Source organism: Leptonotus elevatus, chromosome 6 (genome assembly GCF_054856555.1).
Source record: "Leptonotus elevatus isolate MCC_2025b chromosome 6, RoL_Lele_1.0, whole genome shotgun sequence".
Taxonomy (NCBI): Eukaryota; Metazoa; Chordata; class Actinopteri; order Syngnathiformes; family Syngnathidae; genus Leptonotus; species Leptonotus elevatus.
In genome coordinates, this window is record NC_141244.1 from 19,314,414 (window position 1) to 19,337,486 (window position 23,073).

Sequence of the window (23,073 nt, forward strand, 5' to 3'; positions counted from 1 at the left end):
GTTTCACAGTTCTCTTTTTGTTGTTTTATAGTTTGAGGTGTCACAAAAGCCCAATTTTTTTTTTCAAAGTCACTGTTTTGCTTGAAATGTTTATTTTCACAAAAGGCTACAACCCATTTTCTACTGCTAATTAGTAAAGAACTTTTTTTCTGATGAAAGATCCAAGTTTACTCTTGGTGGGTTTGCCGCTTATCGGTATTTTGTCATAGAACACAATATTCTGCAGGTCTCAAAAGATCAGTGAAAATGCTCTGAAACAAGTGGCAATATGAGGAACTGTTTTGAAAACAACTGGCAGTTCACTAACCAAAATGTTCTAGATATTACGGGGCTGCGACAGTTGATCTGCGATTTAGTGAGGGAATTGCTGTCTATCAAAACATTATGGCGGCGTTTCTCTCCTTGCAGTCACACTTAGTCGAGAAGAAGTCTTAAATTTGACTCCCCTTAAACCCTCGGCTACCCCGACAGGAGAAAAACGACACCAGTTTAGCATCAGCTAACATGCTAATCTACTTTGTGTATACATTTCCTGCGCCATGTTGTTATTTCCCCCCATTATCTCAACCCCCTGTCCACGTGCCTCGTCCCCCACCTGACTACCGCAGACATGTAGGCAACATTTTGGCAGAGCATGGCGAGAAGGTAGAAGTAAGACAAAATAATAGCGGCGGCGGCCACATGCAGCTGATGTATAATTCATGCATCAATCCAGCAGATGTGTTGTATAAAGTAATTAACTAATCAGAACAATCAGGAGCGGGAGAGAGAGAATATGAAAGCATGGGAGCGAGAGAGAAAGAGGGAGAGAGCGAGGGAGTAATCTCCAGATGCATCTGCTTGATGCGCCAAATGAAATCTGTCTGTCTTGGAGGGGCGCTTGCAGCAGGAAAACTGAGAGGATGGAGAGAGGGAGGAGGGAAAAGAGAAAGAGGAGGAGGAGGAGGTGGTGCTGCTGCTTCTCCTTTTATTTTTTTATTATTTTTTTTTTACAGCTCAGGCTGCCACTTCATACCCACTAATCCTCTATCCTGAAATATAGTGTACATTACTTGTCATATACACTCTTGAAACTACTTGATTTACCTGTCGCTGTAACAGCTGGCTAACGACATGTCTACGTGTCGGCCATGTTGGGGAGGTCGACATTCCCATCAAAGGCAATGCATGGATATTGAAATTATGTCCTAACTGATAGCAAGTAAAATAATTTCACACACACACACACACACAACATGTCTGAACATTACAAATCCCAAAATATCAAGTTATGAGGCAGATTGTACTCCAATTTCTGAGCATGGATACCAGCGAATTGGAAGAATTTGAGTACAAAAAAAAAAAAAAATCATTTTTGTGGTGATTTTGGCGGTCCATAATATTTGAGTGCGTGTTGTTCTTGAAATTATGGTGTGTGTGTGTTTTTAGAGATGACAGAGTAAATAGATTCACCTGATGTTTTGGCAAACTACAGTACCCTAATCAGAGCGCATCACGTGATTTTACTGTGTCATTCCACAGATTTCACAGATTGCCGTTATTATCCCACATATCAGGGAATTGTCCCAACACTTAAATGAAGATTAGATCATGTCGGACATTGAATTGCTGCTCCTATAATTTAATTCAAGATAGCATCAGTGCTATCCATGCTATCTGCCTGCTCGCCGTCTGAATTGTTTCTCATTATTCCTATCTTCTTCTCAAATGCCCTCCCTCCCCTGTCTCCTACCCCACTTTTCTCTTTTTTCCCCCCTCCACAGTTGTCCTAAGCTGGAGGACCTTCCACCAGAGCAATGGAGCCACTCTACAGTAAGAAACGCCCTCAAGGAGTTACTCAAAGACATGAATCAGAGCTCTCTGGCTAAAGAATGCCCCTTATCACAGGTGCTGAAGCCCAATCTGCTTATTACTCCCCCTTTAAAAATATTCTAAGAGCAACAAATAGCCCAGCTATGCTACACAAAAGCACGCACACCTTTTATCTATAATTTACTATTACAGTCTTATCAAATGCCCTGAGTTTGATCTGTTGTATTAGCAACGCAACTAAGCATGGGGGTAGAGCGCTAAATAAAATGTGCAAAAATTACAAAACATTTGCTACCCGCATGTTTAGCCATGTTGCTCATACCGCAAATGTACCGTGCCATCCTTATAAATTTTAGCTCGTAAAGATGACGAATCAAGATTTTTTTCTAAATGTGTAATACAGCTATTGGTATTGTCACAAGGGACGAGTAGATGACGGAGAACTTATTTGCCAGTACAAACCTTTTGGGTGCAGAGAACCTTCAGGGCCACCTGATAATCCTCACTGCACTTTGCATTGGATTTGGGTACGAAAATAGGGTTTGTAATTTTTACAAGAACGAGTGACATATTTTGTAAGGATAAAAAGTTGTAGTCTTGAAAGAAGTAGGTTTTTTTTCAAGATTAAGTTATAATTTGTTTTGTAAATCAAAGTTTAATGTTGGATAGTCACAATTCAACAAGTGAAAATACATTATTTTTGTAAATTTTTAGTAAAATAAAAAAAATCTGTAAAGTTGAAAAAAATATGACAATTGTTCTTGAAAAAAAATAGGACTTTATTCCTATTATAATAAATCGTTTGTTAAAAATAAGCTATTAATGGAGAGATATCAGAGCATTTAATTGACCCAATTGGTTCATTAGGTTTGTTTTATAGGCCGCCAGTCCCCATATGCATATATGCATTTTTCTAGATTATATAAAATAATAATTAATTGCAAATTATTTTTGCTGACCCCAAGCTATGTTTTGTAGACCCCAGTTTGAGGAGCCACTGGTTTAAGAGACTCTTTGACAACCATTCCTGGCATCAGATGGTTTTCTTCCAATTGATCCATTTCCATTATCTTGACATCATGCTATTGTTGTTGGCAAAATCTTGTGAGTTACGCTGCAATACCCATACACATACACACACAGTGTGTGTGTGTTGGGTGTGCATATATATCGTGCTAACAGGCACTCTAGTCACTATATCACAGTGGCAGCTCTGGAGTCGATGCAGTGAAATGGCCATATATCTGTGTGTGTGTGTGTGTTCGTGTGCCAGTGCAAAGTTTGTGCAATGCATATGCACAATATGTGAGTCCAAACTGCATTTCATTGTGTTGCATATTGTCAGTATATATATGCAACCAGATCTCCTCTCAGGCTAGCGTATGGTCACCTGGAGACCCTCTCGTGCATTGTGTGTATGTGTGTGTTCTTTAGCATTGCGGCAGCGTGTTTGTGTGTGTAGCCGGGCATGAGCAGTGCGCTGATGATGTAAAGAGTCCCTGGGTGGCGTTCAGGCGGAGCCCAGCCCAGTCTGGTAATCACCCTGTTTACGGTCCATATGTGAAGAAGGCTCAGAAGAGAGAGTGCACACGCGCATACGCTGGCAAATGCACACACGCGCACACATTTTATTATTACCACATACGCACTCATTTTAAATTAAATTGAAGAATTCTTCAGTTCTCTAGTGAGCGCAAAAGAAGATCTCTTCAACTCTCCTTTTCATTATTTTAACAACATGTCTATTATTGTGCTTGTTGCTAAGCTGGAGAGCTGTTTCTATATGTTTGGATTCTATCATTTTGAATCTATCTAATAGTTAATTTTAGTGACTTTTGGTCATTCTGAACTTGTGGAAATTACTCTTGAAAAAAGCCAAATGTACCCTAAAATGGTCACTTCAAAGCAAACAAGTAGAAGACATTGACTTTTTTGTTGTTGGTCTACTCTAGATGGACATGCCTTCCAAATTTCTTGTAGAGAAGTGAAACTTATCCAACCACACCCAGCGAGAAAAACTAAAACATTTCCGCAATTTGCTGTTATCCATCTGTTGAGCACAAGTGGTTCAAATTTGGTAGCAATAGAGCAACATTTCTGGCCAGAGTTTGCCTTATTCCATGGAAATGACAAAAATTACACTAAAATCAATGCACAAAAAAAATGGCAGACTTCCTGTTTTTTTCCCAGACATGGCTTCTCATGACTTTTTGATAGGTCTGCTCATGACAGACAAGCATACAAAAATACATCTTGCTAAAATGCTAAATGCTAAGAGAAACTGGCTTTAGGGATCCATTTTTCAAAGATTTCTGGGGGATGCCACAGAGCTCACTTTTGGTGATCAAGCCTGAATTTTGGTGATTTTTGAGTATGCTAAAGCATTCATAATAGTGTTGCACATCGTCTTTACTTAATTTTGATAAACACTGCAGTAACAGTGCAGAAAAACACAACGTGACATTCTTATTTGTATTCTATTATTCAGAGGGAACAGCTTGTGTGTAGCTTGCAATCGACACAACCCGGGGTCATGAAGGGAACCTTCTTTGTTTCGACTTTGCACCTTCATCACAATGCGGCGTACATCTACGTGCTATTGCCATCTGTCATTTTTACTCTCTTAAACAATGTTCCTATATATATATATATATATATATATATATATATATATATATATATATATATATAATCCCAAACCACTCAGTTTATATTCATTTTCAGTCCTTAGTTATATCTGTATTCATACTGGGGCATAATGTCGTAGGTGTAATGTCCACAAATGGGATGTATGCGTTTAGCCACGGCCGCTACATTGGCGGCTTAAAGTGTGCTAATCCCGCTCGCTTCATTCAGCCAATCAGGGTTTAGCGCTGTGGTTGGTTGGTACCAAGCTTGGCAGCCCCCCTTTGCCCACTTTGACAGAAACTATGGCAACAAACGAGCTCCACCCCCCCGCCCCCCAATCTACAGACACACACCGATGCACCAGCTGCAAAGAGTCATCAAAATGCCATCTTCGTGTGTGTGCGCATGTGTGTGTGTGTATATTGTGGGAGGGAGGTTTTGTGGGTCACCCCAGTTGAGGTGGATGGCGTAATTGAGCTGTGATGTTGGCAAAGTCGCAAATGCAGTTTTGATCCCTGCCCGAATTGGAATTTGTGTGTCCAATCGTGTAGGTGTGTTAATCTGCCTCTGTGTGTGTCTCTGTGTGTGAGACGCCACACTAGACACACTTCCTGCCTCCCTTGATGGGAACAGAGTAGATGTTGGGGCCCGATAGTTGCCCATTGCCACTTCCTGGTCCTGCTGATAAGCTCAGTGAGCTGCAGATGGCTATTACGCATGCACACACACATTATACACACTACACACAGGTGCAGAACCATGTTACCTGTTGACATCTTGTAACAGAGCCTTCCCGATGGCACCAAAGGTGGCATCACAGGGTTCTGTTGTGTGTGTGTGTGTGTGTGTGTGTGTGTGTGTATGTTGTTGTTGTTGTTGTGCGTCGCACACACACAATTACGAGGCCAGGCCCCCCGTGAGAGAGCCGGCGTGATGTATTGAGGGAGAGGGCTGATTAATGAGCAGCGTTTATTAGAACATCTGTGTCAAAGATGGCGGCGAGGGCGAGCCAGCCTTGGAAAAGCTTTTTTTTGGCGGGGGGGAAGAAAGATGGAATAAGAGAGAGCGAGGGAGCCTTAGCCCAGATACACTGTAAATAAAACATGGAGGGGCTGGCTGGAGGGGAATTGGGGAAGCTAAGCCAGGTAGCGGCCGACTGACTACGATTCACTACATTAAAAGCTCAGATAAAAAGGCTAAAATCCAATAGGACAAAATAAAGAAGGCCGTCATGCATAAATGCATGAGCCATTAAAAGGAATATTTTGCCTTGCTAACCCTCCACTCAGCTCAACTCAAATTGAATGAAGGCTTTTCAGCGGAGCCACAAAAGGCGGCTTTGTAATACGCCGCATGTCCGAATATGCCTCATCCTGCTCGCCTCCAATTTTGAGCACCAAATGTCCTCCGGATCCTCCCCCCACCCAGACGACACTAATTGGCCGCCACCCTTCCCCAGGTGTCACTCGATATGCATTGATTGGACATATGCTACAAACCGGTTGTGTAGGACTGCATATGGTCGTCATAGTATCAAATCACTCGACTAATATTTAGTGAATGGAAATGTCATTAATCCGTTCCAGCCTGCCATTAAAACCCAACATAAATGTTTGTAATGTTTTCAGCACTAGACTTTTTTTTTGCAAACATCAACTAGGAGTGGCAAAAACAATTTGAAACCTTTTTTTTTTTTTAAGAATTGTTCACTAGCTGCCAAACTGCTACTTTAGTTGTAAATCGGGTAAACGGCGGCTCGTATCTAACAAACCCTTAAGTAGGGTCACTCATATCTCAAGGCGCAACTGTTCTATATATGGTCACTATAGCATTTAAATAAGACTAATTAATATATTGTATAGTCGTCAAATGGTCAACTGCAACTTCTGGCATTTTCTATTCAAGACCAGGACAATTGGACTTTTTAAAACTCTCTGACACATTTAGTCATATAAGCTGTTACTGTTCATGATAGCAGCTTTTTATCTGTGTTGCATGGAGTCCATTAACCTAAAAAACACCTTTGCTTGAAATGCTGTCTCCACCTATACAGTATGTCATCGCCGTTCAGTGAAAAGCGCCAGTTTTTGTGACTTTTGATTCCGTACAATCACTACTGTTACATAAGTTCTAGTCGGCGCTTGAGAAGCAGCATTCTGAAGCAGCTGCTTGGTAAATAGATGCACAGGTGTCTTGCTTACCCTCATTTGTGTACCGAATTTGAGGAATTTTGATTGCATAAGTTGGTACTTGGTCCTTAATAACTTTCAAAATTAACGTGAATTTAATATTTCGCTGAGGGAAATTGATGACTGTTTTGGGAACATTAATGCCACAGATGACAGACACTTCTTGTCGAAAGTGTGATTGTAGTTGTCATTGAGGAATCACTATTATCAACAGCAATGCAGTTTAGTTCTAATCAGCACTTGAGAAGCAGCCTTCGGTCTCTCGCTTTCTCTCTCTCTCACGTTCATGCGTCCGCGCTCTCTCTAAGTCACTGCTGTTATAAAAGTTCTAGTCAGCACTCGGGTAGTAGTATTGTGGACCAGCTGCTCATCTGTGGGGTTTCAAAATTAAAAGTCAATGATCCGAGACAGAAATTGCTCAAATTGTAAATTGGTGGTTAATCTGCCATTGACTTTCAAAATAAAACACTCTTACTTTTGAGGGTGTCCATACCTATCCAACATCATCTCTAGCAAATGTAAAGCGCTTTTTTTTTAAGTGGAGATTCACTAGTTATATATAACTAGTCAGCATTCGATTAGCAGTTTTCTAGACCCAGCAGCTCACCTACTAGGTTTCACAACAAATCTTTATTGATCTGTAACAAACATGAAAATCGCATACAACAGACACTTCTTGTCTAAAGTCTGATTGTTCTTAAAGAGTCATCACTGTTATTAATAACAGTGGAGTGTATTTCTAGTTGGCACTCGAGTAGTAGCATCCTGGACTAGCTGCTAGATGGATGGCTTCCCCCTCATTTTGTTTACAGTTCTTGTCCAAAGTGTGGTTATAAATTCTCATATAGTTGAATCAGAGTTGTTTCTAGCAGTGGCGTTCTAGTCGGCACTCAAGCAGCAGCATCCTGGACCAGTAACTAGAAAGATGGATTTTTTTTGTGTCTGTTTTGTTTACATACATTTGGCACAAGTTTCCACCCTCATGTATTATTCTATAAAAAAGTGAGTGGGGTGACGAGGAGGTCAGGAGTTGAGGGATCATCTCGCATTGTTGGCAAGGAGCATCATCAGCGTTGCTGTGCTCGCCAGCAACCTCCCCCAGCGCATACATTACGCAAAATGGTAAAGACGGCACATACCTGTAATTTGAAAACAGATGGTCGGGCTCTTTTGAATATGTATGATGATCGAAAAGTGTTTTTTCTCCTCCCCCTCGCGCCAACCTTGATATTCACCCGGAGGCCAGCGAGGTGTTAAAACATTCATTTTAATAATGAAAAGCCGCCACGGAGGAGGAAGAGAAGAAGAATCTCTTTGCTTATTTCTGAGGAAAGAGGAAGGTGAGGATGAGGAGGAGGGCGGAGGTCCGATGTGATGCGATGAGGCGAGAGCTCGTGGTCGACATGCTCTCCGCGACCCGCCAAGTCCTTCAATTCCAAGTTGCCAACAGATTGTTCAAACCAAGCCAGCTGCTGCGATTAGTATTATTAAACAACTGTGTGGCGGCCTTTTGAAGGTAAAGATCTCTTCTGCATTCAACAGATGCACAGCTTTCCCGTGTTATCAAACGAAAAGAAAATACTCCAGACAAACTCGGTGGCATTTGATTAAAAGGAGAACAGGCAAAGGTCCTTTGTCATTTGACTTTGTTGTACCAGATCCAATCTGCCTGCATGCCTGATGTGTTTCACTTAATTTTTCTCGATTTCTTTGTTCTCAAAGTTGTTGTCTTGCTCTGTTGTACCATTGTTGCCGTTTCGTCTTCTGCCACTGCATGTTTAAGCACCGTTTCTGGTAACTACTGCACATCTTTGTTGCATGGAGTCCACCAACTTCTGGCTAACTGCTATTCAAGCCTAGGACCATTGGACTGTCGATGGTCATCGTGCCATCAAAATCAGTAAACTAAAAAGTTCTATAAGCACTGTTTCTGAGATATGCTTAATATCTTTATTGCAGTGACTAGACAGCCACCTCTAACAACTGAGGACTGTTAATAAACTAAGATTTAGTTGTATGAGCACTCTGATAGCTGCTTTACATCTGTGTTGCACTGCATGTGAATTGTTATACTAGCCCGCGACCGCCGAGCTGCATATGGTCACTGTCGCATTAAAACCACCAAAATATTCTTCAGTTGGAGAAGCGCTGTTTCTTACAACTGCTTCACATCTGTGTTGCATGGCACTGGTGGACTGTCATTCTACCCCAGGAACATTGGACTGTACAGTATGTGGTCATTATAGCATTAACACCACTGAAATATCTAGTTATAAAAGCAGTGTTTGTGATAACTGCTTCACATTTGTGTTGCATGGAGGCCACCAATGTCTGGCTAACTGTTATTACAACCCAGGACCATTTTACTTTTATGCAGTAACAACACACACGCAGACAAAAATCAGTTGTACGGACTACGGGCACTGTTTCTGAGAAATGCTTCATGTCTGTATTGCATGAAGTCAAAATAAATTTCTAGCACCTGTTAACCTTTTGACTTCATATGGTCCTTACTAGTACTAACATCGCATAACTAATATTTAGTTGTATGGCCACTGTTTCTGACAACTGCTTTACATCTGTGTTGCATGGCACCTGTGAACTACTATTCCACCCCAGGTCCATTTGTACTGTATATGCTCATTATAGCAATCACTTAATTTATGAGTTTTGTAAACACTGTTTTTAAGAACTGTGTTACATCTGTGTTGCATGGAGTCATTTCCATTAACCACTCGCATCTCTGAACTGTTTTATTTTCTTTATTAGATGTAAGTTCCTGTCAATTTTTTTTCTCCTCGGCACTTGTTTCACAAACGTTTTGTCCGCACTTAAATTGATTGAATTTTTTTTGCACGACAGGACTATAATGTCTGTCTTTCTTTCTATCTGTCTGTCTGTCTGTCTCTATCTATCTATCTCTCTATCTCTCTATCTATCTCTCTCTCCCAGAGTATGATTTCCTCCATTGTCAACAGCACTTACTATGCAAATGTGTCGGCGGCAAAGTGTCAAGAATTCGGGCGCTGGTATAAACATTTCAAGAAGACAAAAGATATGATGGGTAAGCAGAACCGGGCGGGGCGGGTTTTTACAAAAATGTGACACACACACACCCACACACACACACACACACACACACACACACACACACACACACACACACGGACGCACTAATACAATATGTTGTCTGACTAAGTGTGTCTTTGTCTCACTGCTGTCACATGAAGCGGACGACGCATTTTTATCTTGTTATCTAATAATTTGAGATTACGCCGTACTGTTTAGCAGATGAGCTGACTTTGCTTTGATTTGATCCAATCACGCCGCAAACAAATGGAGGCCTTGGGTTTCCCCCCTTTTTTTTCTTTTCATTTTTACAATGAGCTAAAATTAAATTGTGTACCTTTTTATTATTTTTATTAGTCCGGCTTCACATCTGTGTTGTATGACACTCGTGAACAGCTAATGCTGCCCAGAACAACTCTGCATGTTAATTTAACATATACACTGAACTAATATTCCGCTGTAAACTTTTTTGGGTTGCTTTTGAACTGCTTCACATCAGTGTTGCGTGGAACATTGCATTATTTTTATTTTACTCTTAAGGTGCACATATTGAATTGTTGCTGCACCCAAACTGGACTTCTTACGGGGATATGTGTATTTATTTTATTTTAGTATTAATGTGTTCTAGGATGCTAACATATTAGTCTTGACAATCTCTAGCACAATCATCTGTTCTTGTTTGAGATGACATCACGGATAGTTACCTAAGTCGTTGCGACGCTATCATCAAGTTGTGTAAACATTATTGGGCACACCCTTTTAAGAACGCTCACTCACATAGATTGCATAGTATAGCATTGCACAATAATTCACACAGTTGGCAGCCTTGAGTAATTCTTGTACAACCCCCCCTCCAAAAAACTAAACAAAACAAAGACTTTCTGCATTTTGTTTGGAGTGCATGGTCGGCATGGTCAACAGTCAAGCCAGCAATAACAATGCCATGCATGGCAGTAACACACCACCAACGTGGTGTGGAAGGCCAACTTCAAAATAAAATCGTCCCTAATACATGCCATGGACATCAGCGCCACGGTACGCTTTTATTTTTAAGTTGTTCATGGCAGTGCGTGGCGGCTGACTTGACGTCTTCCTGACTGGTAGCCCAGTTTAAGTCTAAATTGACGTCACAAACTGTTGCTGCCAACATCTATACAAATCATGCTCAATCGCTAATTACGGACGCTAAAGAAAAGTAATTAATTATACTGACATTGTTCCCAGCATCTAGCCACTAAGCAAGTAGGTTTAGTTTAATAGGTGCAAATGATTATGCACACTTTAATGCTGACAGCCTGACACAATTGCAGTTCCTACTAATACAATTTTTAACAAACCTGGCTTACTCAAATGTATAAGCCAGCAAAATCGCTACTATGGTTCTGACGTCACGTCGTCTCAGCCCAAAATCTCACCAATGTTCCTAGAGACGGAAATAGTTTGCTGTTATAACTGATTTGCTTGCCGTCTCACGCCACTCTGTATGTGTTTGTGTGTGTGTGTGCGTGCATGTGTTTGTGTGTGCCCCTCTCACCAACCTTTTGTAGGCATCCGCCAACCTTCCCAGCTGGAGGGCTACTTGGGAACATGCGTCCTCCGGGAGAGCCCCCGTGCTAATGCACTAGGTATGTTTTGGGCGCAGACGCGCGCATACATGCACATACACCTCACACACTTCACGGGATGAAGGATGTCGGTGTGTTTAAATTAGTGCTGGGGACTTGATTATGAAAGAAAATATATAACCTAATCAATTACAACGTTAGTAATTAATGAACTCAATTAATGGCATTTTAAATGAATACAAGAATGTCAGTTTTTGTTTCAAATCAAATGGTCGAAATATAGATGTACATGTGAACTTAAAACAATTGAAAAATCATTTGAAGAAGTTTATTTTCCATAGAAAAACTACTACATAAAGAAATAGATTAGTTACCAGTAATTAATTAATCTTTGACATAAAAAAATGGCCTTTTGTTGAGAAAAACACAATCTTAGGATAATTTTTTCTTTCAATATCAGATGTGTTATTTTAATCGTTGTCATATTTATTCACAGTAAAAATTGATTTGACATTGTTAAAGCCTTTTCACTCTGCGCTTAGTTTTCTTGGTGTTCACCTTGGAGCTCTTGTTCAAATTCTCCTATGTTTGGAAGTTGTTGCTTAACGGCCTATCAAGAAGTAGATGGTGGCCTGTTCCGCTGGTTGGTGTATTGCGGTTAGCAGTCGTAAATCACTCCGCCAACCCCTTTCTTATTGGATGCGGCGTGATGTCATCACAACAGCATTTCCAAGTTAAATCCTACCACAATACGGAATGCCGTCACACGCTCGCATCATATACTCAATGAATGTGGTTCTGTGACAGCGTGATGCACTCTGCTAAGTGCAGTGTGTAAAAGGCTTTTAAAGTTTAAATTTGAGGAAATTTTCCTCATTTTTATTTATAAAATAGGACTTTTTTTCTAAAAAAACAAGCAAACTTTGCAGCAGTATTGATTATAAAATCAGATTAACTAAATTCTTTCATCCCAACTCATTTCTCATCAAACCTCACCCCTTCTTCATTCACTTCTTCACCCCCGCGGCCCACATCACGTTCCCATTGTGCCTTTAATCCAGGGCTCTTTTGTGGCACCATTCCACAAGAGGACCTCCTCCTCCTTTCGGGGACTGCATGCTCCTTTTCTCTATTCAATTTGCATGGCAATGCCCTCCAGCACTAACACGCACACATTCACATACAAGTCATACCATCAGAGACCGGGAATGGCAGGGATTACGGGGAAAGAAGACGTGATTATTACCAGGATGATTTTTGTTGTTGTTCCTCCCACTAACCCCCTTCACCCCCTCTCCGTCGTCATTTGTTTTTGACAAATGCTCAATAGACTCATCTCGGCCGCTCGCTTTGTGCTCGCTGACAGTTGAGAAACGGGCGCGACGATTGTGGGTATTTTTGGAAAAGGTCCACGCGTTTTTAATCTTCATCATCTGCTTAAAACATACTGTACGTCGTAGCGTTGTTTTCATCAGAATGTATGAATGCGAAGTGTGGAGGTGTTCACTTATGAATGCGGCCCCCACACTTCTGTGAAAAGGCCACATTCACATCCAAAGACAAACACGCAAACGTTTATCATCTGCAACAAATGTGTAAGTATTAATGACATTGTGGCCTTAGAACCAAAAATAGGGTTTTAAAATGAGGTATTTCACACTCAGGCTTGTGTTTTCAAACTAAGAATTCAGACTAGAGTTTTAAATAAGGATTGATTAATCTTGAGTTATGGTTTAAAATGTGGGTTTCCAGACTATGATAAAGGTTTCAAACTCTGGTTAGGGTTTTCAATGGTTCTGAGTTACTTCAAAATAAAATTGTCAGATTAATGTTTCAAGATAGGGATTCAAATTAGGGTTATGATGTTAAACTAGGAATTCCAGGTTTTCAAAGTAGGATTTCAGACTAAGGTTAGCATTTCAACATGTTTTAGACTAGGGGTGAAGTCTTAAATTGGGGTTTCAGCTCCATGTTAGGGTTTCAAATTAGGGTTTTAAACTAAAGTCAAAGTTGCAGACAAGTGTTTCAAATTTAGCGATTAAGACAGGCATTAAGATTTCAAATGACTTTTTCGGACTAACTACTTTAGTTAAACCAAACAGAATGGACACCACCAATCAGAGATGTCCATGCTAAACAGTTGGAGCTGCAGCCTTGTTAAAAAAAACCTCCAAATGTAGTGATTGGAGAATGAACCAATGTCTCCCCACATGCCATTCCCAGTTTCTGACCCATTTGTTTAGCATATTCACTATTTTGAATTTCACGTCATGTCCATATTTTCTATCCTCTTCCTATCGTCTTTTCTCCAGCCGAGATGGACGGCCTGTCCGACCTGTCTCCGCCCGGCTCCAACCACAACCACAACCACAACCACAACCACAACCATTTGGGATTCTCCCAGCAGCAGCCTATCCCGGGCAGCACAGCGGAGCAGACGCCCTCGTCCCCGGTGCCCCCGCTGTCCCACGCCCCGCCGCCGCCCCAGCAACACGGTGGGGGCCAAGCAGGCGGGCGGCAGATGCCCCCTGGCCTGCACCACCCGGGCCTAGTGTCCACGCCCATCAGCCCCCAGCTGGTCAACCAGCAGCTGGTGATGGCCCAGATCCTCAACCAGCAGTACGCTGTCAACCGTCTGTTGGCGCAGCAGTCGCTGTCGCAACAGTACCTTAACCACCCGCCCGTCAACCGCAACTCGCACGGCAAGCCCCTGGAACCCCAGGTGGGATCCAACACAGAGGTGTCCTCCGAGATCTACCAGTGGGTCCGCGACGAGCTAAAGCGTGCAGGGATATCGCAGGCCGTCTTCGCCCGAGTGGCCTTCAATAGAACTCAGGTGAGGTGGCAGTTGCGTTTTTTTCCCAGACTTCTAGTAATCTTGGAGAATAAAATAATTTTGGGAGGGGGGGGGGGGATCTAAATTTTGGGGGGGAAATGGCACATTATTAGATTAAAAGTTTGTAATCTTATGAGAAGTTATGTCATTTATCGTTAAAAATTTGCGTTTTTGTTCAGATTAAACATTCTTTTGGAAAAAGAGATCAGAAATTGTATATTTTTTTCAGGAATCTCAAATATGAATAAAGTCGGATTTAATTAAGATAAAAAACCATCATTTTGCAATAGAAGAATTATTATTCTTGTAAAATGAGGACCTTTTGGATGGGCTTTCCCATTACAGCACATTCAGACGTCTTTGCAGGTCATTCTTTATACTCACATTTTTCTTGGTTGTTCACATGTACATGTAGCCTAATACTCATCACTAACATGTTTGCCTTGTGAAGATGAACAACTCCAATATGACTCCCCTATGAAAGTAAAACATAACGTGATAAGAATCTATTAGTTATGCGCTTCTCCCCCCACCCCCCCAGTACAATATGTACTGTCTCCCACACAAACAACAATCTGTTATGATAGAGGAATGCCGTCTGAGAGTTTGTCTTTGGAGGATTATTTATAAACTCTTTTTTTATTTTTTTAAATTTAATAAAAGCGGCTGCTGAGGTACAGGTGGATGTTTTGTTGGGGAAGCTCTGGGAGGAGCTGAGGATGTGATTTATGGTCAGTCAAACTTGACTGCCTTGCCCCGCCCAGACGCAATGAAAAAAATTCAATACAATTTGGTGTCAGACATCTGTCTTGTGTACGTGCTTCAAATTTGGTACCAATCAGACACAATCTCCAAGACCAGTTCCTCTTTGAAGGGCCCCTTGCTGGAAATGGCCAAATGTTGACCATAAAATGGCCACTTGATTTGTTGACTTATTGAGTATGAGAAAGCTATAAGTGAAACAGGCTCTGTCTTTGTTGAATTATTAGTTTAAATTTTTATGGTGACTCGTCAAACTTTGCTGCCAGACCCACAATGACATAGAAAGTCCCTCATCCGTGTCATATACGCAGTTGCAATTTGGTAGCAATTTAACAAAATCTATCGTGTGCCTTTGAAGGGTAACCTGAAAATGGCTCAAAATAACAATAATGTAACCAAAACTGTCTCTTTTCAGGCATGGATTCTTGAGGCTTCTTTGCGTGGTTGTAGTCACATTAGACATGCCTACCAAATTGCATGTTAGTCGGTGCTACCCAGTCAAGTCGAGCCTAAAATGGCCACTTGAAACCAAAATGGTAAACTTTGTGCAATAGCTTCTTGAGACTTTTTTGGGGGGTCTACTTAGACATGCTTACCAAATTTCATGTTGCCAAATACAACTGGCTTCAGGGGCTGGATTTGTTTTCTTAGTTAGTTTCTTTTGTATGGAGAAACCCTCAAAATTGCGATTTGTTTGAGCTAAGGAAAATAAAAACGGTCTAGTGTATAATTCTCTAATTAAGAGTCTACTTGTGCATCTTTAGTGGACAGTTAATAATGACAAAAAAAGTTTCTGCTTTAACCCCAACATGACAGAACGTTTGACAAATAAACTAATAAAGAGCTACAAATCAGCACATATTGCCTACGTCACCATGTTTTCATAGTAAATCACACCTATTGACGGTTAGAGAATTGCGCAGCGTGCGACTGAGAGATGCCTAAAAAGGGCAAATCAGGCTACACGGAACACTATTGATGAGTAAACAAGAGGACATGCTGATTGCCAGCTGTGTCACACTTCTAAGAATATGTCCACGATTGCCAGAAAGGCTTTGAAACCAGTTTCACACTGGTTTATGGTCCAGGAAAAATCATTAAATTGTCTTTTTTTTCCTCTCTCTCTCTCAAAAACATGGTTATTTCTTATTTCTGAACAATACGTTTGTCCAGTTTTCTTCCGTGGCTTTTGAAGACTATGGCAGATTATTTTACCATGAAACTCACCATCTGCCACGCTGACCAGTTTTCTTCAAAGTCATATGAAGACTACAATAGATTGTTTTCACAAGTAGCCTTTACGCTCCAGCAACGGTTGGCCTGTTTCGTCTTGCCACCCTGACCAATTTTCTTCCCTGGTACATGAAGAATATGGTAGATTTGTTACCACATGTTGGACACTGCCAGCACTTGCCAGAAATTTTTACTTTAGGCCACTTCCATTTTGCCAACCTGACCAGTGTCTCCCCTGGCATAAGAAGGCTAAGGTGGATTACTGTCACATGTACGACACAGACAGTACTTTCAGCTCCTTTAATGTTGCTGTAAGCCTCTTTTTAGCACCCTAACCATTTTTTCATCTGGAATATGAAGACAACAGTAGATTATTGTCTCGAGTAGGACACAGCCAGTAGAAATTACCACACTTCCTTTCAAATTACCATAGTTGTCGTCCGTCTTGCCAACTTGACCACTTTTCAACCTCTGGTCACTTATGAAGACTATAGTAGATTTTTCCCCCCTATATATAAGACACACAGCCAGTACCTTTTGTGACAAGTTTTTCTTTAACTCTGCTTGTCTGGGTGTCCCGCAGGGCTTATTGTCTGAGATCCTGCGCAAAGAAGAGGACCCAAAAACAGCCTCGCAGTCACTGCTGGTCAACCTGCGCGCCATGCAGAACTTCCTGCAGCTGCCCGAGGCTGAGCGCGATCGCATCTACCAGGAGGAGAGGGAGCGCAGCCTGACAGCCGCGTCCGCCATGGGCGCCGCCCCACTCATCAGCACACCCCCCAGCCGGCCTGTTCAGGTGCGGGCAGTCAATTACTATGCGTTAGCTAACTTATTATGAGTTATCGATACATCAAAATTGTAAACATGACCCTAAAACGGCAACTTTGAACACTTCGAGAACACATTCCTAATTTAGCAAAATTGGACAGTCTTTAGTATGAGTTTGTATTTGAAGGCTACCTGGTATTTACCCTAAATTGGCTGCTTTAAATCAAATTAAACTTCTTTACAGTTTGGCGTCATCCATCTTTGTCATGTACTGGCTTCAAATTTGCCAAAACAAAATCTATCTGATAAGTTATTCTTTCAAGGGCCAAAATAACCCAAAATGTCTGCTTCAAACCAAAGTGACAGATCTCCTGTGTGTTTTCTGACATGGCTTCTTCAGTCTGTTTTCTTTGTCTACTCATGATAGACATGCCTACCAAATTTCATGTTGCTAAGTGAAGCTGGTTTCAGGAGTTTAAATGGTTGAAATTTAGATTTTTTTTTTAATAGACACATTTGTCTTTGACGGACTTCTGGAAAGTTGCAAAATGACCCTAAAATGTTTGCTTTAAACTAAAATGGCGGACTTCCTGTGGCTGTCCTGCCATGGTTTATTGGGGCTTTTTTTGGTTTCCTTTTGATAAACATTCCTACTAAATTTCATGCTCTGAAGTCAAACTGGTTTTGGGGGCTGACTTAAAAGAAATTACAGGAGGAGCTACAAAGCGTCATCAAACCATAAAATGTTTGCTTCATACCTAATTGCAGGTTTCCTATGTCTTTCTCAACATAGAGACCTGACACTTGTTGGTCTATTTGTGATAGACATGCAAATAACAAATGTCATGCTGCTAAGTGAAAATGGATCTTTTTTTGTTGTTATTATTTTTATGGCAAATCAGTGTAGCGTGGTCCATCTGTTTAGTATCTATATATTTTCAAATTTTGGTGGCAATTACATAAAATCTCGAGGATAAATTTGCCTTTGTAGGACCTCCGTAATTGGTCAAAATAACCCTAAAAATGTCCGCTTAAATCTTAAAGCTTAAATTTTACCAGCCTTTACCCAACATTGTTTAACATACTGCATACCATGACTTTTACATCCCTTGCAAAGGAAACAATGCATGTATTTTGGCTTTTTTTTTTCTCCAGTTAGCTGTTTCACATTCAGGGAATTAAGACCAAATGTACAACTACACAACTCGAGTCAGTGATCCGTGTTTAAAGGAACACTACGTGCGAGGAGAAGTGCATTTGTCAGCAGCATCCTGCCGCTGAGAACAGCCCACAATGACTTCCTCTGTCTTGTTTTCGCATAGCCGCCCGCCTACAAACTGTACCCCCACCCGCCCCTCTTTTTAAATGGCTGCGCACCGTCACAGAAAGTCAAAAGTGTGATTGTGAAGTAGTGGAGATGCACTCCAGCGGGACGACCACTTTGCAGCTGAAAGCTCATCTTCACATTCAGGCTAACTGTGTTTTAGTGTCAGTTCGGTCAACGGGAGAGAACACCCAAGTCAAAGAAGGCTGTTTGTTGAGAATCCTTGTTGCTTTCTTCCCTTTTTACTCTTGTAGTCCGTAGTACAATTGCGATATTTGGAACCTAAGCACAACTTTACACAAACTTTACTTTGGCCTGACCCTAACTCTATCCCCAAATGACTCTAACACTAGCCACACATTCCCCTAACACCAATTCTACACTAATTAATCTGCTACATAAACCCTCACCCTAATTTTTCATTGGCCTAACCCTACCCTAACACCAGCATTATTCTAAAACTGACACTAGCCTAACCTGACCCTAACTTAGCCCCTTTACTACCGTAACACTAATACTCCCCTAATGTCTTGGGGGTGAAAAAAAAAGCTCACTTATTTATAAATATTGATACAGAGACACCAAAAACGTGTTACCTAAATCAACAGTCTCTTTCGACCAATCGGTGGACATCAGCATGTCGAGCTCCACCTTACTACTGCCACCAGTGCCCCAACACAAAAGAGTGTTGAAAAGACAGGTCAGATATTTGTAATTTTTGGTGAAATTTCTGGACAATTGAGGCTCAATCGGGAGACGCTGGTCTAAATAAAATGGAGGTGCCATGATTCTTGTGTAATCCAGTCAGAAGCTGCAATGCAAATGTTGACTTGCTAGTTAGCGTGGTTAGCAATAAAACACAACTCGCTGTATCCATCTTTTTATTGCAGTATTCTTTTTACCATTATTACGAGAAGTTGTTTTGCAAGCTGTCAAACCGGCGGTGTGATGCCATAAAAAGTAATCCGCCTTTTTAATTTGCGGCCTTATTCTCAAATCAACAACATCAGTGGCGTATCTGCGGGCTGATATCATTTAGCCGCGTGATTTAAAACCTGCTGACATCTCTCATGTAGACCTACATGAGGCAATTCTCGCAAAGCCACAAACACACTCGAACGCACGCATGCACACACACACACACACACCCACACACACACACACTCTCACTCCTGGCCATCTGCCAACCTCTCATATATGGCGTGATGCAGCGTGAATATGCGCACATAAATCATGCAGGGTGGCAATTGAGGCCGAGACAGAGGAAGGTTTTTATAGGCTTGTAAAAAAACACATGCGGAGGTATGTGGTGGCGCTCGTGCAGTATGATGGCTAGCCCGTGCCACCGCCATAACACTTAGCTAAGAATGACGAGTTCCTGTATCACTGTAACTTTTGCCCTAACCCGGGGTCCCCTGACCCTAACTAACACATCGTTCAAAAGGTGTGTTTTTTCCCCCTCACTATACACTATTTGGCGCTTCAAAATATTTGCTGGTAAGAACACAAGAAAACATCTTTTTTTTCTGTGCGGAGCCTTGGTTTGTACGGTACGTGAAAATTGCCAGGTGTGCGGGCATGAATTGCAGACCCTAATTTGTTTGCAAAGTTCCAAAGTTTCCAAAGTTCAGGTGTTTGCCTTCAGTTGGATTTAGCCTAGCACTACACAAAATCTAACCTTCCCTAATCCTAATCCCAACTCCTATTTTAACCTCTACCCTCTAACACAAACCCTATACATGACCCTAATCCCTTATCCTACCCAAACCACAACTCCACCCCAACACAAACGTTCATCTTTTCACTACACCACCCTAAGAGTAATTAATACTAGCCTACCAGTCAAATCTGACGCCGACGTTGTGCTCTTTTCACTGGTACCAGAAGATGATTCATATGCTAATAGTTTCTCCGCTTTTATCAGGCTACTTGTTGCCTCGTCAAAGGAATCTCGTCAAGAAGCAACACGCCTTGAATGAAGATGATTTGATTTTGTTTTTTAATCCTTCTGCCGCCACGCCAGAACAAAATCACAGAGTACAACATATCAAAGTGTTTTTTATTTTAATATGTGTGTGTTGTGTGCGCGCACACATCGTGGTGTATTTTAAATAAATGGCAGTGTTGTTGTCTTTTGTGCAGCCGCGGAGAGAAGACTGTAACAGCGTGCGGCCCGAAGATTGGAACCCTCGCATTCCCGTGGGACTTTCTCCTGTGAGTACAATATAGTCACAATATTTATAATAAAGAAGTGGTGTCTTGACATGCAATTGCCCCAGCGTACTTTTTTTTTTTTTATAGATATGAGCTGCGGTTAGGCTTTTTGGTTTGTTTTTTAAGTTAGTTTTGTTTGTTTTTTGCTTTGACTTGTGAGGAAAAATTATTTGATATGTATGGTGTCACCGTGTCAGTGAACTCAACTCACTTCACAGCAATTATCAGTTTGGCACATTGTAAAGCAATTATTTTACTCTCAGTTGAAGTTACTGCCGGTAGTTTGCTGTCAAACTAAACATAAAACAAAGAGAATTACATGTTGTGTAACTGAACTTCCACTAGCATAATGCTAAATTAGCATTATAAGCATTGCTAATATAGAATGCAAAATGTCATTGACGGGGTTACAAATAACATCGATAGCCACGGAGTGATAACCCTTTTAACCCATTAAGGCCGAGAGCGCGCGTACGCGTTTCTACCGTTAAAGCCGGGAGCGCTCCAGTGCTCTTCTCCCTTTAAATCCGGGAGCGCAGATAAGTCATTTTGTTTTGTTTTTACCAATTCATCAGAATATACACGAGATGGTGACGTGGGCCTCGTAGCATGTCCTAGAATTTTTATTTGAGTATTTATGGCTTACGCAGATTCGTGGGAGTTATGAAATAAATGACGCGATTGACGACGGCGCGGGAGGACTTCAAACCAGAGTAACCAGTCGACAGTGGCTTATTGTTCAGAAATATGTTTGTAGACAATGAAGATGTTGGAACATTTTAACGGCTTTGTAACGGAATGGACGACAAATAATTACCACTCGATTCCCCGAGGTTATTACAACTGCGCTACAGTGTTGAAGGTAAATATACTCGCAGATATATATTGAAGGTTTATAAAAAAAAAAAAAGTTTTAAAATTGGTTAAGCAACAGACATTAACAGTGTAGCTTACTGAGTCACTTAAAGTCGTGAAACTATTCGTCTTTGTATGTTGACTTGTGACCACTAAGGGCATACAAAATGCATTAGAAAGATTTTTGTTTTGTTTTTATTTTTTCCGGGAGATTGGGACAGATTTAATGGCATTTCCATTCATTTCAATTGAGAAATATGATTTGCAATGCATAAAGCATTAAATTAGTATCTCAAGGCACCACTGTATTCATAAACTAACACTCCCAGAATCAAATGAAATGCTCAGGAGTTTGAAAATCTCTCCCTTTGGGAGCAGGTAAAGCCATCCCCTCTGCCCAGCGAGTGGAACGGCAAAACGGAGAGCTGCATCCTCAACATCAACTCCAACATCTACGACGAAATCCAGCAGGAGATGAAGCGGGCCAAAGTCTCCCAGGCACTCTTTGCCAAAGTGGCCGCCTCTAAAAGCCAGGTACACGCATAGGTATCATCTTACAAAATACACACGGGGAGCCTCTAATTGAAGGCTTTGGATTTGAAATTGTTGATATTATTCTTCCCACACAGATGAATGCCCTCACACAGTCGTTTAAAAACTGGCAAAGACGTGCGACCGCTACGCCCTCACTCACTGTTTAACAAAGCATTTACCCCCCTCCAAAAAAAAGCCGCAATAATGAGTTATTATTAAAGATTTTCAGAGAGTCTGGAAGAGTTCCACAATTGTACTTGATGAAAAATGATGATGAGGAGGAGGGGGGAATAGATCACCGGGGGTGGGGAATCATCCCGAAATATCTGCAAAGACTTTATTTTTTTCCTGCTGATTAGCATGATTACATACGCAGATAGCTTTGTTTGACCAAATTGCAGTTTGATGCACAAACCACTGTTTTTTTTTTTTTTTGTCAAAGGGTTCAAAGACTGCATGGAAGGTTGGTGGGGAAAAACGAGGGGGAGAAAGGGGTGTGCGAGGCATTTTTGTGGGGGAACGCGGTTGTGTCTGGCCGCCGATTCCCGCCTGCTTCATTGATGGCGGGCGGCTGTGAATGTGAATTGAGGAGCAGATAAGAAGTGTGCTAATTATGCCTGCGAAAGGGGGCCTCGGAGAGCACTTATCGCTGCCTCCATCTCGTAATGGGCGCTCCCCGGGCAGCTGGTACGCCCCCCCTACCACCCACCCCGCAACCCTCCAAACCCTCCCACCCATTCGCCAACCCAGCCGGCATTGCCACTTCCGCGCCAGCCTCGCAGCTCTTCCTCCTGTCACCACCTCTGAACTCTTCGCTTGGCACCCTTTGGCCTCCGTTTGATGTGCTTTTAACCCCCGCACCATTGATATGGTCCATTTGGTCAGATCTGAACGCAGTAATCAAACTCAGGTGGAATCTTGGCATAGTTTTGTTACAGTAAAAAAGTAATCCGATCTTAATAGGATACCAACTTGCAAAAGTACCAGGCAATGGTGACCTGAAAGCTCATAAAGGAGACATAACTACAAGTAGCGAAACAGATGAGACCTTAGCGAACATGTTTTGGGTTTAGCATCTGATAGCAGCACATTTTTATTGCAATGAGAACGCGATCCGACTTCGAGCTGGTCCAACTGCCAACTTCACCGATCAGGCGTGACCCTATACAGTAAATCCACCTCCATCGTGGCTTCGTGGTGTCGATGTTGAGGTGACCCGAAACTTCATAAAGGTGACGCCGTGGGCAAACAATTGTACTTTTATTCACTTTCACCACCAACAGA

At 41.6% G+C, this 23,073-nt stretch overlaps 1 protein-coding gene across 3 annotated transcripts in view; it reads left to right on the top strand.

Moving 5' to 3' along the window:
• The window catches only part of satb1b (SATB homeobox 1b), a 74,040-nt gene that overhangs the window by 32,627 nt on the left and 18,340 nt on the right, over nt 1-23,073 (top strand). For 2 of the 3 annotated variants that reach the window (XM_086078256.1, XM_086078255.1), the window contains exons 5-11: nt 1,764-1,887; nt 9,582-9,693; nt 11,246-11,323; nt 13,576-14,099; nt 16,678-16,890; nt 20,329-20,400; nt 21,634-21,789. In XM_086078256.1, the coding sequence (XP_085934382.1) occupies nt 1,764-1,887; nt 9,582-9,693; nt 11,246-11,323; nt 13,576-14,099; nt 16,678-16,890; nt 20,329-20,400; nt 21,634-21,789 (1,279 nt within the window). The remainder of the gene's footprint in view (nt 1-1,763; nt 1,888-9,581; nt 9,694-11,245; nt 11,324-13,575; nt 14,100-16,677; nt 16,891-20,328; nt 20,401-21,633; nt 21,790-23,073) is intronic. The other variant, XM_086078257.1, reaches the window with a different exon arrangement.